At 41.0% G+C, this 16849-nt stretch overlaps 1 protein-coding gene across 4 annotated transcripts in view; it reads left to right on the top strand.

Moving 5' to 3' along the window:
* The window catches only part of NEK11 (NIMA related kinase 11), a 245475-nt gene that overhangs the window by 33964 nt on the left and 194662 nt on the right, over positions 1-16849 (top strand). For all 4 annotated transcript variants that reach the window (XM_040636821.1, XM_040636818.1, XM_040636820.1 and 1 more), the window contains one exon: positions 7183-7348. In XM_040636821.1, coding sequence (XP_040492755.1) covers positions 7183-7348 — 166 coding nt within the window. The remainder of the gene's footprint in view (positions 1-7182; positions 7349-16849) is intronic.

Below are 16849 nucleotides of genomic sequence, written 5' to 3'. Positions count from 1 at the left end.
CCCAGCTTGGTAATATGCCGTGATCAGCTTCCCTTTCCTCCTTATCTCACCTCCCCACTCCCTCTCACTGCTTAGTTGACTACTGGTACACAAATCTTTGTCTCAGGGCTTGCTTCCCAGTGACCCCAAACTAAGAGAATCCTCTAGAGCAGAACATGGCTTAATGGGACAGTTCCTTACATTTATTTTTGAGATCTTATTATATGAAACATATTTGGATAAAAACTGAGGGTAGATAGATGGGTGAGGGGGAAGGAAGAAAAGAGTGATCTGTGAGCCTGCTGGTTTTACAGATCTTTTAAAAAGTACTGCTACCTATAACATTTCATGCTACATTCCATAGTATATACTCTGGGTGTGTGTGTGTGTGTGTGTGTGTGTGTGTGTGTGTGTGTGTGTTGGGGGAGTGAGGTGCACATGTGGTATCTAAAGAATGGTGCATAGGTAGAGAAATTAAGTAGTTTTTGTAAATAGTTCTCTTTTTTAAAAGAACTCACATGCTTATTAACTTTCATAAACTATTCAAATAATGTAAATATGGACATTCCTCTCCTGGGTATTGATTTACATAGGGCAAATAGTAAAGAATGGTAAACTCATTTCTTTTGCTGCTTGGGAATCCACCTAGAGAAAAGGTAACTCTGCATAGTAGTTTGCATGTGCAAAAGTGAGTGTTCTGAGGTGCTAGTCTGTAGATTTTGCGTTTTCTTCTCTCCTCAAAGAACAATTAGGGATCCCCACCCAACACCCAGCTCTATTAGAGCATTTATCATGAAGTTGTTCAACTATTTTTATACTCGCTGACCTTTCCCATGGGACTGAGCTCTCTTGGAGGGCAAGAGGTTTATCTTTCTTATCCTTGGATCCCCAGGCATGGCATGGTGTTTGACATATAGAAGGTGGTCAGTAGCTGGTCAAGTGAAAGAAGTATGGAATTTCCTATCTTAAGGTGTTTGGTAGTGACTTCCCGGGGCCTTGTACGGAGTCTGAAATCGGGCTCTGCTCCTCAGTACTGATGTCTGCCATGGGCACTTGCACTGCACTGTCATGCCATTTGAGCCCCCAAAACCCTGCTAATGCTTGTGATCAGGGGTGGAGAGGAAAAGACCGGGTGAGTCAGAGTTCTAGTCCCCAAACGAGCAGAGATCAGGAATTTAATGGTTAAAAACAAAAGCAGCTCATAGATTATGACCTATGTTGGTGACCCATAAAATAATTTTGTCCTTTTCTCGGGACAGACATTAAAATATGCTTTTTCAATTGCTGAGAGAATAAACAACTGAAATAAAATAAAATTCCATCCTAGTATACTTTCCACTACTACAAATTTTTTTTCAGCTACTCCTTTAGGTAACTTTAGTTCCTGCTGTTTGTATTTTTTAATCGATGTACCACTTTTTTGAATCAATATCACTCACTGCCATTATATTTTCTCATGTCCCTTTACATTTTAACTTTATATATTATATTAAAGAGTATGAAATAACTTTAAAAAAGGATGTTTTTGTACTCTTATGATATTTCTCCCCATAAAAGATTAAGAAATACTGTGGCCTTAAATCCCTTAGAGGATCCTACATTTTAAACCTTGAATTAATAAATGAAAATTAACCGAAGTGAGTCAGTTTTGGAGGTTTAGTTTTCCTGGCCCCAAAGTATTTACAGTGATTTGTGGTAACACCTGAATGTGCCTATTGCATTGGTCAGGGCTCCCCGGTTCAGATCAGAGCAGCCACTGTCTGAGGTTTAAGCAGGGGGGATTTGTTCCAGAAAACAGATAGCTCACAGCAGCAGCAGCAGGAGGGCTGGGGAGCAGGCGAAAGGCTGAATTTCCAGGAGCATCAGCCAGAACCTGAAGTGGCTTGCTGCCTCTTCCTCCAGGGCCATGCTGTTTTCTGTGACTTCTGTGTTAACAAAAGGGAGGCCCTGCGCCCACCTGTTTCCTTACTCAGCTCACACCCACAGCGAAGTTTCAGGTGGGTGCAGCTGACTGGTGGAAACTAGGTCATACCCTGATACCCCAGCTCAAGGGAGGTGAGAGATGTGGGGTTTGTTAGCTTGTCAGTTTTTGTGTATTTTTTTCTATCTGGGGAAGGCAGGACCCACAGTCCAGGAATCTGTTGCAACATCAGGAGGCTGTCCTAAGATGCGGGTAGCCACAAATGACAGGTTTCTGCTATGATAATGTCTCATGAAAATAGCAGCAGGCAAATTGTGCAAACTGTTTGCCTTCTACTATTAAAACTGTGTAGCAAAAAGATGGGACAGAAATACACATAATTGTTAATGCTGATTATCTCTATGGTGAATTATAGGTAATATTTTCCTTTTGTTTAAAAAATTTTATATAAGGATACTATATTTCCTTGTAAATTAGAAAAAAATGAGAGCTTACCATTTAAGAAAGGAAGATCAACATAATTGCTGCCTTGCTAGATCGATGAAAACGCTATTTAAAAGTCCTGAGCACTGGGTATTATACGTAACTAGAACACCACATCAAAAACTGAGGTACCGTACAGTGGCTAACTGAACATAATAAAAACAAAAACAAAATAAAACAAAGTCCTGAGCAGATTTATGTTAACGACACTGAAATTAAAATACAAAGCAATCCATCAATCAATCAATTAATCAATCAGTCCCCCCCAATGAAAAGTCCTGAGCAGATTTAATAATCTCTCTTTGTTAAACAGATGAATACTGAATCAAAAAAAAAAAAAGCAAACAACAAATAAAAAACTACCCTCACCTAAGCTAAAATTGAAATCTGTTTCCTTTGGCTCCATCCCCAGTGGGTGCAGTAGCTGCTGATCACATTAGAGAGTCATAACATCTTAAACGAGGAGAGCCTCAGATGTCATTTACCCCAACTTCATAGCATTCATCTCAATTTGAAGTTTTCAAAAATTACGTATTTTCGCACACTCATGTACATTTATCTATTTGTTTAATATTTGTCTTCCCCCGTAGACACAAGGGCAAGGCCTACAAATCCCCAGTGCCTGCTACACCATAGACACACAGTAGGTGCTTACAATATACATGCAATGCAGGATCATTGATGGTTAAATCACAAGGGAAGGGACCACAGCTAGTTATCTCTAGACAAACTGCAAAGACTTCCACCATTACCAGCTGACTAGCCCTCACTAGGATGGTTGTGGCTCTGTGGGACATCATTCTGCTGCTCCTCATGCTCACTGGGATACAGAAGATTCCAGAACTCTTTTAGGCTCATCAGTTTCCTTGCCCCTTGAAGACCTTTTTTCACTCCTACCCCTTCCTGGACACGAAACTGTGAGGGTCCTGCTATTTTTTTCTATCCCCTACTTTGGAAAGAGAACACAGTTCTTCAGCTCTTAGTCTTTTCTACCTGTCTTGGAGTTCTGTTCCTACCCTCCTTTCTGGACTCCGCCTAGGGGACATGAACTCTTTTCAAGGGCTCAGCAACACCTCACTTTCTTGCTTTCCCTTCATCTGGTCCAGAGGGTCTCTTTCTCTCCTGGAGGCAGGGAGGACACTCACCCACTGGCCAGGTGTTCCTCCAGATCTTTTCTCCAGCCTTGGTCTCTCCTTTGGAATGAAAAACCAGTGACTTTTTCTCTGTAGTTTGTGAGATGTCCTCTTTTTCCTGAGGTGGCATATGCTGCTGGTTCAATGGGGAGCAACTGAAAGAATAAGAGGAAATTTGAGAAAAACAATCTCAAAAATATAATCTGCCTCATATATATCATGAGTGTCTGAATTTTAACGGAATGAAATTAGCGACAGTTATCCCAGATTTCCAAAGTCACTCTCCAAAGTTTATCAGTTCGCTACTGATTCTAGGAAGAAAGAAGCATGCCACTTGGGAAAAAGAACAGAAAGTTTGTAAAATGAGTGAGTCTTCAGGGATGCTGCTTGTTTTTTGTTTTTTATTTTTGCTGCTGTCATAAAGTTTCTCCTGAACAGTTGAGGTTCTGATAAAATAAATATCTGTCCTGTTATTTAGGAGTGGGTGACAGTCTGAGAGTCACCGAGCAGGTGACAAGCTGTCCTTGATTTGGTAAGTTTCCATTGCTGTCTTCAGCTGATATTGATCTCATATTAAGTGATATGCAATGAGAGTTTCCTGTGTCAGTTCAGTGACACGACCTTAGGTAAGGCAGGGAGAATGTCTCTGCGTCAGCGAGAGATGATTATATTAGATATCACCTGTCTTAATAGCCCTACCTTCGTCTGCTAAGCTGTGGGCAAATGAGATTTTATGCTTTATCGTCAGGCTGCCAGACAGGACTCAGGTAACTATATGTAAAATCTCGTGCTCTGTTGCACAATAGTTGATGTTTATGAGGAAAAATAAGTATTTTTAAGCTTTTTATAGTATTTGTTCCTTCACAGCAGGAGAATATTGCAATTTTGTGCAAGGCTTTATATTGTCATGCTTAACCACTGTGACTTTTACAACCGCATGTTAGCTGGGCAGAGTAAATTACTGGAAAAGCACTATGAAGATGTCATTGAGCTTTGCCTGCTGTGTGGTAATCTTCAGAAGTTATAGGAAAACATAGCCGCCAATGTCATTTCAAGCTCCTTTTACTAAACTAACAGCCTGAGATACCACTCTTAATAACATGAGGTCATTTTTAACCAAATTCTTGATGAAACAGTCTTCTTACAGAAAATGTTACCAAGCAAGCATTTCTCTAGAATCCACTTCATGATCGATTAGAGGCCTCATAAAGTGTTCGTTACCTAACAAAACCAATGTGAAAGCCCCATCAGTGGAAGGGAACCAAATGTTCCAACTTTCCAAGTTGCAGTCCTAGTTGAAGACTCCTGTAAATGGCAGAGCAGAGCCTATGGGGCTCCTGGTGCAGGGCCATCCTCTCTAATGCAGCCAGGGCCTGCCGTGCTGGTCTTTTAGGGGTGGATGAGTTCATACTGGAAAGACCATGCAGAACATTTAAAATGAATAAAATGCTGTAAAGGACTCAAGTTTTAGGAAAACTGATTTCCCAATAAGAGCCATCTTGAAATAGAAGGTTCTCCTGATGAGAATTTTGGAGAATAGACGCTAAACACCAAGCTTTTATTGGTCAAGAAAAAACGCCAAATGTCATCCAACACCTGCTAGGAATCAGGTAAAATAAGGATACATTCTAAGTTTTCCGGCATAGTGTCTCAGCTTCTAGGACAGATGGTCTCACCTAGAATTTTTATGAAATGTTTGCCACTGAGGAATGGGATGGGCAAAAACTACAGGATACAGGGCTGACTGTAATATCTAAGCTTCTAGGCCCTGAGTCTGAACAAAGAAACAGACTCTATCTCTGGTATTGCCTGAGGAAATTTCTTCCATAGTAAAACAACCAGGGAAAAGTCTTATTTGAATCAATGAAAAGTTTGTAGTATAATTACGTTTTTAAGGATGATAGGAGCTCTCCTATCCAGTGTGATTGGGCCTGGTACTTGGGTAAACAGAGTAAACAATTTTTAAGTGAAATGACATAATGAAAACATATCAACTTAAAACACACCATTGTACATTTCTTCCCATTTTTGTGATGCACAACCAACATCTAATGTTTTCTGATTAGAGGTCCCTTCGTCTTTTTTGCATAAACTACATCCGATATATGTTGTTTTCCAGGTTTACCTTCTTTAAAATGGAATGAAAATTTAGTAATCTGACATCAAAATACTCAATTTTTACATTTTTAGCCCAACTCTTTAGCACTATCTTGTCAATTATTATCAGCAATTTTTTTTTTGCAACTTGTTACTAACAAGTTTTTTGGCAAACATTTAACTCAGTTTTCCTCGCAAAGATAACACTCATACATATCCTTCGTCAGTTTGTCATATCTAAGTCACAAATTTACAGTAACAAGCACAACTAGCATAATCAAATTTGGGAATAAGTACAATGACTCGGGTAAGCACACATCTCGCCTGGAAGGAGCAGAAGTTAATGGATGTGCCGGAGAGCACCTACTAGGCACAAGTATTCTCTACAGCAAGGGCAACCACCTGCATCTGTTAGAAAGAACTAGAGAGCTCTGGTTCATCCCTGAGTTGGTTGAAGGGCCTTTAATTAAGACTGTTTCTACTATAAATACATTTTCATTAATATGCATAGGTTGTAACTCTTAAAGAACGTCTTTGCAAAATGTGTTCTAGTATGGGTTCTGCAGAACTTGCCCTTAATGAATAGCTAGCGTTCACTTATAATCAGCAGAATCTGTCTGCACACATAATTGGTGCTCTAAAGTGCTTTTCCCCAGCAATCTAGTTTACACTTGCTACTATAATTGGTTTGTTCATCAGACGATTTTTTTCTCAGATGGGAAGAGATAGTGTTTTGGTCCACTCCTCATTGAGTTATCACAGTTTTAAAATTAATAATTTGGAGATTTAATGAGCTCTTTTTCCATTTATACATGCTTGAAATCCTAAATACCTCTCTATCCGTGTTTTTAGATTTTTTTTCTTCACCTAAATACCGATAGCAATAAAGTATGCTATGCCAAGAATAGTTTAAAAAAGAAACTAAATAGCTAATGGCCCTATTGATAGTAAGTTGTTAGATTTGGAAAATTTTAGAGCTGAGAGAGAGAAGCATGTTTATATACACACCCACACAGAGGCAGAGAGAGACACAGAGGCAGAGAGAGAGAGAAGGACATAGGTAAAGAGAAAGACAGACACAGAGAGACAGAGTTGATAGATTAATAAATACATATATATATATAGAGAGAGAGAGACAAGAGATAGATACCAAGATAAGAATAGAGAGAAATAGAAAAGCAGAGGAAAACAGATAAGGTGAGAGATAAAACACAGAGAGACAGAAAGAGACAGATGGAAGCAGAGACACTATGTGAAAGACAAAGGGAAACCAAGACATCTCCAGAGACAGAGGAGGAGCCACCTCAGCAATGTTGCTCAACATTAGCTCAGTCTGTGACCTGTTGGACCCAATCTGTAGAGCTGCAGGTATGTCAGTGACCAGAAGAGGCAAGCGGGCCCAGGGACCACTAGGAGGCACAATGTCATAACAGACAATACCAGACCAATGAGTAGGTCTTGGCCTGGACATTGATTAGGTGGCCCTGAACCACGTGTTCATAGCTGTTATTCTTTAACTTTCAATGTATTTAAATTTTTATTTTTGTTTGCTTGTTTGTTTGGCTGCAGAAAGGTACTGAAGGAAATCTCTATTGGAGATCTTAATCCAAATGAGACTGTGCAGGCCAATTTGGAGGCCCAGCTCCTTTCCAAGCTGGACCACCCAGCTATTGTCAAGTTCCATGCAAGCTTTGTGGAGCAAGATAGTTTCTGCATTATCACGGAGTACTGCGAGGTGAGACTCTCCTCTTTTGGAATTCTCAGTAAGAATCTATTTCACAGTATATAGATGTCCATAAAGAATCATCTCATAAGTTCAATGATCAAATCACAGGTTGAGGGGGATGGGTTAAATAAGTGATCAGGATTAAGGATGTTGCGATGAGCACCAGGTGTTGTATGGAAGTGTTGAATCATTATATCGTACACCTGAAACTAATACTGTACTGTATGTTAACTAACTGGAATTTAAATAAAGACTAAAAAAAACCAGAAAGAACCCCACAAGCTGAACTATAAAGATCTCTAGTTAATTGACAAACTCATTTCTAATGAAGGAGTAGTTGCTACGGGAGAGTGCTTCTTGGAGAGCGAGTAGTTTAGGAGAGGGTCACCCAAACCTTCTACAACAGTCCAATGTTTAGATGAACATTTAAATGCTGTAATGGAGGCCTGGACAGAGCAGTGGTCCATCTCTTGAGTTTTGGGTTCTAAGCCTATTCCTCATTTTCCCCAGTGGAAATTTGGAAATGGAAATATGGCTCATTTTCCTCATGGAAATCTTTCTTCATATTTATCAATTTGTGATTTATGGCTTCATGTATCTGCAATTTTCCCTACCACTTCCATGTTCTCTGCAAGCAATAACTGCATTTTAGCCCCAGCTGAGTCTGAAGCTGCTTGGACAAGTATCAGAGGGGAAAACTGACAAGGAGCAGCCGTACTACGAATCTGTATGTTTGTTCCTGAGAGACTAGGTAGAGGGGAGTTATAAGGTCTGGGTCAGTCAGAGAGAACATGAAGATGACCTTGCTCAAAAAGTATATCCCAGAACATTCTGGGAGCTAGTCTTAGCCAAATGCACCTTGGGGAAATTGGGTGCTTTTCATACTTTAGAGTGAATTTAGTCAGTTCATCACCTGGGTGTTGCTGGGGCCTGAAAGAAAAGATGCTGGAAGGAAGGAAGATGCTCATTAGAATGGAAGGCAGTCCTGTTTGGTCAAAAACTTTGGACAACAAGGGGGTGCTGTGTGTTTGAGACACAGAAGAGAAGAGGCCGGAGGAGAGAAAACTCGGAAGGAGTAGGGATAGCCACAAAAGCCAGCCTTGCCTGCTTGACACATGAGCTGGTGTATTAACCAGTGTGAAGCCAAAAGCCCAGTTAAAATATCTGCAAGTTTGAGATACTCCAAGTCTCAGCTATTTCCCTGCAGGTCAGCCTCCTGAGCTCAGCATTGCCAGGTGTTTCCTTGTCCATTTCTCTGCTTGCAGGAAAATGAGGGAAGAGGGGGGCGGGAGAACCACATTTAGATGTCTACTTCTCCTTTAGTCAGTGGACTGTTAAGAAAAACAAAATGATGAGTTGTGCAGAGCTGTGATAATGAACAGCTACTCTGGCATGTATGTCATGAATCCGTGCAAAACAATAGGTATTTCCTTATGTAGCTACAATATGATCCATCTGCTATAATTTAATCATTTTTCTTCCTTTAGCCCTTCAGTTAATCAACTATTTTATTTGGGAGACAACTGACTCCTACTACTTATGACTACTGCTGCTTTTGGCGCATTGGATTTTCCAAAGATTCTTTCCGGTCTTAGCAGTATTTTTCACTGTGGTCAGTACTATGCAATAGGGCTTTCTGTGATAGTGGATAGTTTTGTGTTTATGTTGTCCAAAACAGTAGTGAGTAGTCCCACATGACTCTTCAGCACTTGAGGAAGTGTAGCTAGTGTGATCAAGGAGCTGGATGTTAAATTTTTTTTTTTTAAGATGTTATTAATTTACTTGACAGAGACAGTGAGAGAGGGAACACAAGCAAGGGGAATGTGAGAGGGAGAAGCAGGCTTCCCGCCAAGCAGGGAGCCCGATGCGGGGCTCGATCCCAGGACCCTGGGATCATGACTTGAGCCGAAGGCAGACGCTTATTGGCTGAGCCACCCAGGCGCCCCTGGATGTTAAATTTTATTTAATTTTAATATATTTAAATGTAAATAACCACGTATGGCTACTGGCTACCATATTGGACAGCTCCAGGTGATAAGCTAGAACTTTCTTTCCCTGCCTTATTTTTTGAAATTTTCAACTTTAATATAATTTTAATCTACCAGAAAAGTTATAACACAATGAACCATTCGTCCAGATTTGCCAATTATTATAATATCCCCACATTTGCTTTATCATTCTATTTATTCATCTATCTATACTCTTTTCCTGAACCATTTGAGAGGGAGTTGCAGACACAATGGCTCTTTATTCTAAATATTACTGTACTTTCTAAGGCCAAGGACACTGTCTTACGTAACCATGGTACAATGATCAAAATCAGGAAACTAACATTGAAACAATACCGGTAGGAAGCCTGAATGGCTCAGTCGGTTAAGTGTCCACCTTGGTGCAGGCCATGATCCCAGGGTCCTGGGATCCAGTCCCACATCGGGCTCCTTGCTCAGCAGGGAGCCTGCTTTTCCCTCTGACTGCCGCTCCCCCTGCTTGTGCGCTCTCTCTCTCTCTCTCTCTGACAAATAAATAAATAAATAAAGTCTTAAAAAAAAAGAAAGAAAGAAAGAAAGAAAGAAAGAAACAATGCTGGTATTTAATCCAGTGCTTGTTAAAATGTGATCTCGGGCCAGCAGCATCACTGTTACTTGGGCACTCTACCCCAGCCATACTGAATCAGAGATTCTGGAGGGGTGGCATCTGGCAATCTCTGTTTTGACAAGTCCACCAGGAAAGTCCAAAACACGTAGAAGTTTGAGAACCACCCATCTAATCCACAATCTGTCTTCAAATGTAGCCCACTTGTCCCATTTATGACCTTAGAAAGGACATTTCTGTATGTTTTTTCTCGCACAGGATCCAGTCCAGGATCATCTGCGTTAATTTTTAAATTCTTATGGTTTCCAAGGGCTGAGCTACTCTCTCAGGAGGGGCGTTGCCATGGTGACGACCGCAGGCAGGGGAACTGCTGCGGGGCTTCCAGGGCTCCATGCTGCTGAGCTGTCAGGCTGTCACTTCCCCGACTCCCAAGGAATGACGTGTGCGGATAGCTGGTTCTTGTTGTTAACAGAGATATTTCTCATCTTCAGACCCAAATTTGCTTTTACCCTACACAAACTTGGCATTATCCTCTTTTTATTGAGGTAAAAGAATATTGGAAATACCAGGTGGCCAAACTTGCACCTCATAGGAAAATGCCATCACCATTGAAATAGTTGGTCTTTTTATCTCCAAGTTTGCTCTTTTGTAATTTAATTTGGGACCTTACAAGATTGAAATATATAAATGCATTCATGAGGCTGCTACATCCACCATTCAATCCTTCGGGCACATCCCATCAGATTATGAGTGTGAAAAGCCAGTAACTGAACTCTCACAACTTCTTGTCAAGATCTAACCAAACCTTTGATGGGGAACAGTTCCAAAACTACCAAAGTGGGAAAGTATTTCAAATATTGGTGTCTTCTCTTCTCCCCCACCCACACCATCCAAGGTTAAATGGAACTACTTCATGTTTCCTGTCCGTACTGCACAGTTTCACACCTCTTCATCTCTACTTGGACCTTTCTCTTTCAGAATGTCCTTCTTCAAATCCTAGTCATCCTCCCAGGACCAGCAGAAATGCCACCTCCTTTACAAAGACTCCCATAATCTCCTGGCTGGAAGTCTCTCCCCACCTGGTCCCCCCACCCCCACCCCATAGCATTTTATGTCTCTTGGCACTCAACACATTATACATAGTAGAAACCATCTCAAACTTCCGGTGTGAGATTGATCTTTTTCTGATTCATTTTCGTATCACATGGACGCAAGGAGTGAGCCAGAAGGAAATTGGCACTCAGAAATTTTTTTTTTTTTCCCTCACGAATTCTTTATTACTTGCTTCCATCTGCCTCCCACCTCATTTCTGTCAAACACTAATGGTAAAAGATAAAACATTGGATCCTTCTACCTGTTACATATGTCAAAAGCATTTTGTCCTGCCTTATTTTGCTGGCTCCCTAACAATGTACTGCACTAGAGACCTGTGAGATACTACCTGAGGTTGTCCCTTCGGGTGAGAAACCCCGGGCATTCACTCAGCAGATGCAGTAGAGGATAGTTGAGATCACGTATCTTCAGTGGAGAGAGAACATATGACTATCCACCAAGAGCAGGAAAGGTTGGACTTGTCTATTTTCTGCTTAGCGATATTGACATGACTAAACAAAAATTTATCAGTATAACAGTAGTGCTCAACTTTGGTTGTATATTAGAATCACCAAAAGGTTTAAAAAATCACAAGACCTGAGACCAATCTCCAGAAAGTCTGATTTAATTGACCTGGATTTTTATCTAGATATCAGGAGGTTTGAATGCTCTCCAAGTGATTCAAATGTGTAGCCAGGGCTGCAAACTGCGTAAAAAGGGGAATGGTTAGTGTACAAATAGAAAAATGGAATTGTAAAGGAAAACTTTGTCAGTGTTTATGGAGCACTGAGCAAAGATGAGGCCCAGACCTGAGAACTGGGAAGTATGGCTCTGACACTGGATTAGGTTTTATGCTCAGGCACCTCGCTTGGTGCTGTTATTCATGAAAATTGCCTGGCCTATTCTTGCTCCATGTGCAATTTCTGATTACAGTGCAGCTCTCTACTTGGGCCTCTTCTAAAAGGAAAAAATCTGCTGGCTAAACTGACAAGAGCTTCCTGTTGTCTTGGCAGTTGTAGTTCTCAGTGCATACGAATATAAATTGGCATTCTAGATTATTCATTGGTTCCTTAAGAATTTCAAATTCATAAAGGCAGTAGTAATCAAAGGTCTTTCCAAAAGCCATTACTGATCCCCAACTCTGTGTCAGATACAATTCTAGAAAGTGTGGGGCAACAGAGATAATACAATAATATTTCTTTAATGAACCTGTCTGGTAAAAAAAAAAATGAACCATTTCTAACAATGGCAAAAATACAAGGGGGATATAGTAAGGGTCAAGGGAATGAGGTGGTTAAAGTGCTGTGGGAGCTAAGAGTAGAAATGACTTTGGACTGCAGGAACCATGGAGGAACTGGCATTATATTTGAACTTGTAAGTATGGGAAGGATTTGGTCAAGGGAGATGGGGCAAGGACACTTGAGTTAAAGGGAATAATGTGATTAAAAAGCTCAGAAATAGAAAATCATGGACCATGATTTAAGAACCTAATACTTCACTTTTAATTGTAATGCGTTTGCAGTTAAACACATTTCCTAATGTTAACAACTTCTATAATCTCTGTACAGTTATCAAACCCAGAATATTAACATTTTACCAGTTTCCTTGCTGTGTCTTTGTCTGTTCCAGGGCCCAATCTAGGATTCTACAATGCATTTAATTGTTGTATCTCTTTAGTCCTTTCTGATCTGTGACAGTTTCCCTTTCTAGCCTTTTTTTTTTATGACGTTGCTACTTTTGATGAGTACTGGTAAGTTATTTTGTAGAAGGCCTGTCAGTTTGGATTTGTCTGATGTTTTCTCATGATTAGATTGAGATTATATATTCTGGACAAGACTACCAGAGCAGTGATGTGTTGTCCTTCTCAGTGTATCATATTAAGAGGGGACATGATGTTAGTACGTCTTATTACTGGTGATGTTAACTTTGATTTTTTTGATTGAAGTTGTATCTGCTGGATTTCTCCACTGTAAAGTTATACTATTTCCTTTTTTGTAGTGGATAAGTATCTTGGAAAAGATACTTTGAGACTATGCTAATAATCCTGTATTTCCTCAAACTTTCACCCACTGATTTTAGCATCTTCCAGTGAAGGTTGTCTGGAGCTCTTTTTACTCTGATGTTTTCCTAATGGTGATTATGTATTTCCCTCATTCTTTCTACATTTACTAATTGGGATTCTCTTATAAGGAAGAGCTCTTCTACTGTTCTTTTTCCACTTATGTATTTATTCAATTCTTTATATTATCATGAACTCATGAATATTTATTTTATTCTGTGGGTTATAACCCAATACTCCTTATTTATTTTGTTGTTCAGACTCTTCCAGCTTTAGCCTTTGGGGCTCCTTCGTGTTGGCTCCTGTGTCTTCTTAACACGCCCTCATCCTTTTTCAAGAAGTAGATTCTTATATATTATTCTATTTTATAGATGAGGAAACAAGACCCCAGAAAGGTGGAGTGATTTTTCTGGCAATTACATGGCTGGAATATTGAATTTCATCCAGGGTAGAACCAGGACCAGGGGTATTAGGAAAACTGCTCCTTTTTTTCTTTTTACTTGGATTACTCTAATTCCTTCCTTAATATTTAATAGAATCAACCAATAGTCCATGGTTCCTACCTCCCCAAGCATGTAATTATCTACTTGCACGTGGACATGAATTAGAAGAGATTGACTGTTTTATTGCTCAGACCAACTATGTTAACTAAACATGTTTCAAATCATGGCCCAGAACACAAATTTCTGCACTAGTCAAGCCTATGTGAATTATAGGAAAATATGAAAAATATAAAATGAAAACTCTCAGTTATAAGATGAACAAGTTCTGGGAATCTAGAACATAGTTCTGTGGACAGTGACATAGTTAATAACAATGTACTTTATGCCTGAAATTTGCGAAGAGAGTAGATCTCAAGTGCTCTCACCACCAAAAAAAAAAAAAAAAAGAGAGAGAGAGAGAGACAGAAAAGAAAAAGAAAAAAAATAACTGTGTGAAGTATTGGACGTGTCAGTTAACTCAAATGTGGTGATCATCTCACAATTCACATGTACATTTCCTTTTCTTGGCGTATTCTCACTAATATTCTATTTTTATCTCCAGTTATACAGAAACAAGGAAACACATGTCTCTCGGTTTGCACACACGTGGATATTTTAATGTGTTGATGATGTTATTAAGTATTTTATTTCTCTCACTCAGAGACTAGTTAGGGTTTGAAATAGTGGAGAGTGTGTGGACTTGGTCATCACACTGACTTCTGTTCAAATCTTGGTCCATTTCCTTCAGCAAGTTATTTCATTTCTCTGATGCTTTTCCTGATATTAAGATAGTGTAACAACACCACCTCTTTTGTTAGTTTTTTTTTAGGGATTTGAAATAATGAATATTGAAAAAATGGCTATCAGAGCTTTGCACCTGTCAATAATGGAGTTGTGATTATAATCGTTGCTACTCCTGTCTCCCCTTTCCAGTTGTTTTCTAGAAGGCAAGGTAATTTTTAACTCTGAGTCTGACTTGTAGCTGTTAGTATGATTCATGCCAGAAGGAGGAAACATGCAAATTCTTAAACACTAATGGGACTGATAGCAATTTTCAAGCGATTACTTGCCAAGGATCTGTTTGTACTGTAAAAAAGAAAATTTGAAAATTTCTCTTCTGTTTCTTATTTATGTAAAACTGCTTAAATAAACCAAGTAAGTAGGTTGAGTTTTATAATTTTGAACCTCTAGTAGGTGTCAGTACACTCTTGCAAGTGAATTTGGCAATGATATGTCTTATAAAGCTACTGTTTATTGTCCTGTGTCTGGGGCCACTACCATCCAAATTGTTTTTTTGTGGTTGAGAGAGATCCTGGGATATTGATTATTATGACATTGATTAGTGACCATCTGTCTTAGTCCATTCAGGCTGCTGTAACAACATACATAGACCAGGTGGTTTACAAACAACAGAAATTTGAAGTCTAAGATCAAGATTCCAGCAGATTCAGTGTCTGTGAAGGCCAGATTCCTGGTTTATAGATGGTTGGTCATCTTCTTGCTGTGTCCTCACATGGTAGTAGGGGTGGGGGAGTTTTCTGGGGTCTCTTTTTATAAAGACACTAATTTTATTCATGAGCCTCCACGCTCATGATCTAATCATTTCCCAGTGTCCCCCCACAAGACTGTCATACTGGGGATTAAGATTTCTACATAGAGAGGAGACACCGTTTTCAGCCGGTCCCCTGAGTCGAGCTGGATAGGTACCAGACCAGCCTAAACAACCATGGAACCAGCCTGAGACGCAGGAAGACGCATCTGGATCTCTACAAATGAACATCTCCAGCACTGAGTATTGAGGTACGAAGCGGGGAGCCATGAAACCGTGCACAGATATCGGAAGATAAACGGAAGGGGGAGGGAGCCGCCGTGTTCGGGCGCCGGGAAGCGGCAGCCACTTGCACGGGAGCGGGCGGCTCGAGTCGGCACCCACAAAACAGCAGACTGAGACCGTGAGCCGGGTGCACGCGCCACCAGGCATCTCACGGAACCCCGGAATCCCGGTGCGCTCACTGGATCCAGACTGAGACCGGGAGCTTCCAGAGCGCGCGCTGGGCGGCTGGCAGCTGGCGGCATTAGAAACACAAAGGACAGAGACGCCGGCCCTGGAAGTGAGGGCTGGGACGCCGGGTGTGGGGCGCACATCCTGGGACGCTGCAGGGTTGAGCAGCACCAACAGAAACAGAGTTAAAGTGGCCAGAACATTAGTAGAGAACGGGCCGCAATCCCTCTGTTCTGTGACAGAGGCTGAAATTCGGCCGCTGCTGCTCTGACTCTCAGAAGAGGCACAGCAAACCGCCAGGGAAAGCTGCCAGAGAACAAAAGCCTGGAAATACCGGCTCAGGGAGTGCCCATCCCCATCCCCTCGCAGGGGACGCCCGAGACTTAACCAAACAGGGTTGCCTGAGTATGGCGCGCAGGCCCCTCCCCCAGAAGGCAGGCTGAAAAATCAAGAAAGCCCAAACCCGGGCGCCTGGGTGGCGAGTCATTGAGCGCCTGCCTCGGTTAGGGCGTGATCCCGGCGGTCCGGAAAGGAGTCCCTCATCGGGCTCCTCCGCTGGGAGCCTGCTTCTTCCTCTCCCACTCCCCTGCTTCTGTTCCTCTCTCGCTGGTTGGCTGCCACATAAATAAATAAATAAAATCTTTAAAGAAGAAGCCCACATCCCTAAGATCCCTATAAAACAAGGGGCACGGCCTGGGACCCAGTCTAATTGGGCCCTGAAACCCCCAACCTCTCTTCATCAGAATGACAAGAAGGAGAAGCCCCCAGCAAAGAAAAGATAGTGAGTCTGTGGCCTCTGCCACAGAAATAATGGATATGGATGTAACCAAATTATCAGAAATGGAATTCAGAGTAACGATGGTCAAATGATGAGTAGAATTGAAAAACTATTAACAAAAGGTTACTGAGAATATAGAACTCTTAAGGACAGAAATGAGAGCGAATCTGACAGAAATTAAAATTCTTATGAGCCAAATGCAGGCAAAACTAGAGGCTCTGACGGCCAGGGTTGCAGAAGCAGAGGAACGGGTTGTGAATTGAGGATGGGTTAATAGAGGAAAAAATGAAAATAGAAGATGGTCTTAAAAATCCACGCCCACGAATGTAGGTTACGGAGATTACTGACTCAATGAAACGATCCAATGTTAGAATCATCGGCATCCCCGAGGTGGAGAAAAACAGAGGTCTAGAAGAGATATTTGAACAAATTGTAGCTGAAAACTTCCCTAATCTATGCAAGGAAACAAACATTCGTGTCCAAGAGGCAGAGAGGACCCTCCCAA

The sequence above is a fragment of the Ursus maritimus genome, unplaced genomic scaffold, assembly GCF_017311325.1.
Source record: "Ursus maritimus isolate PB19 unplaced genomic scaffold, ASM1731132v1 scaffold_20, whole genome shotgun sequence".
Lineage (NCBI taxonomy): Eukaryota > Metazoa > Chordata > Mammalia > Carnivora > Ursidae > Ursus > Ursus maritimus.
This window is presented reverse-complemented; position numbering and strand designations above follow the sequence as displayed.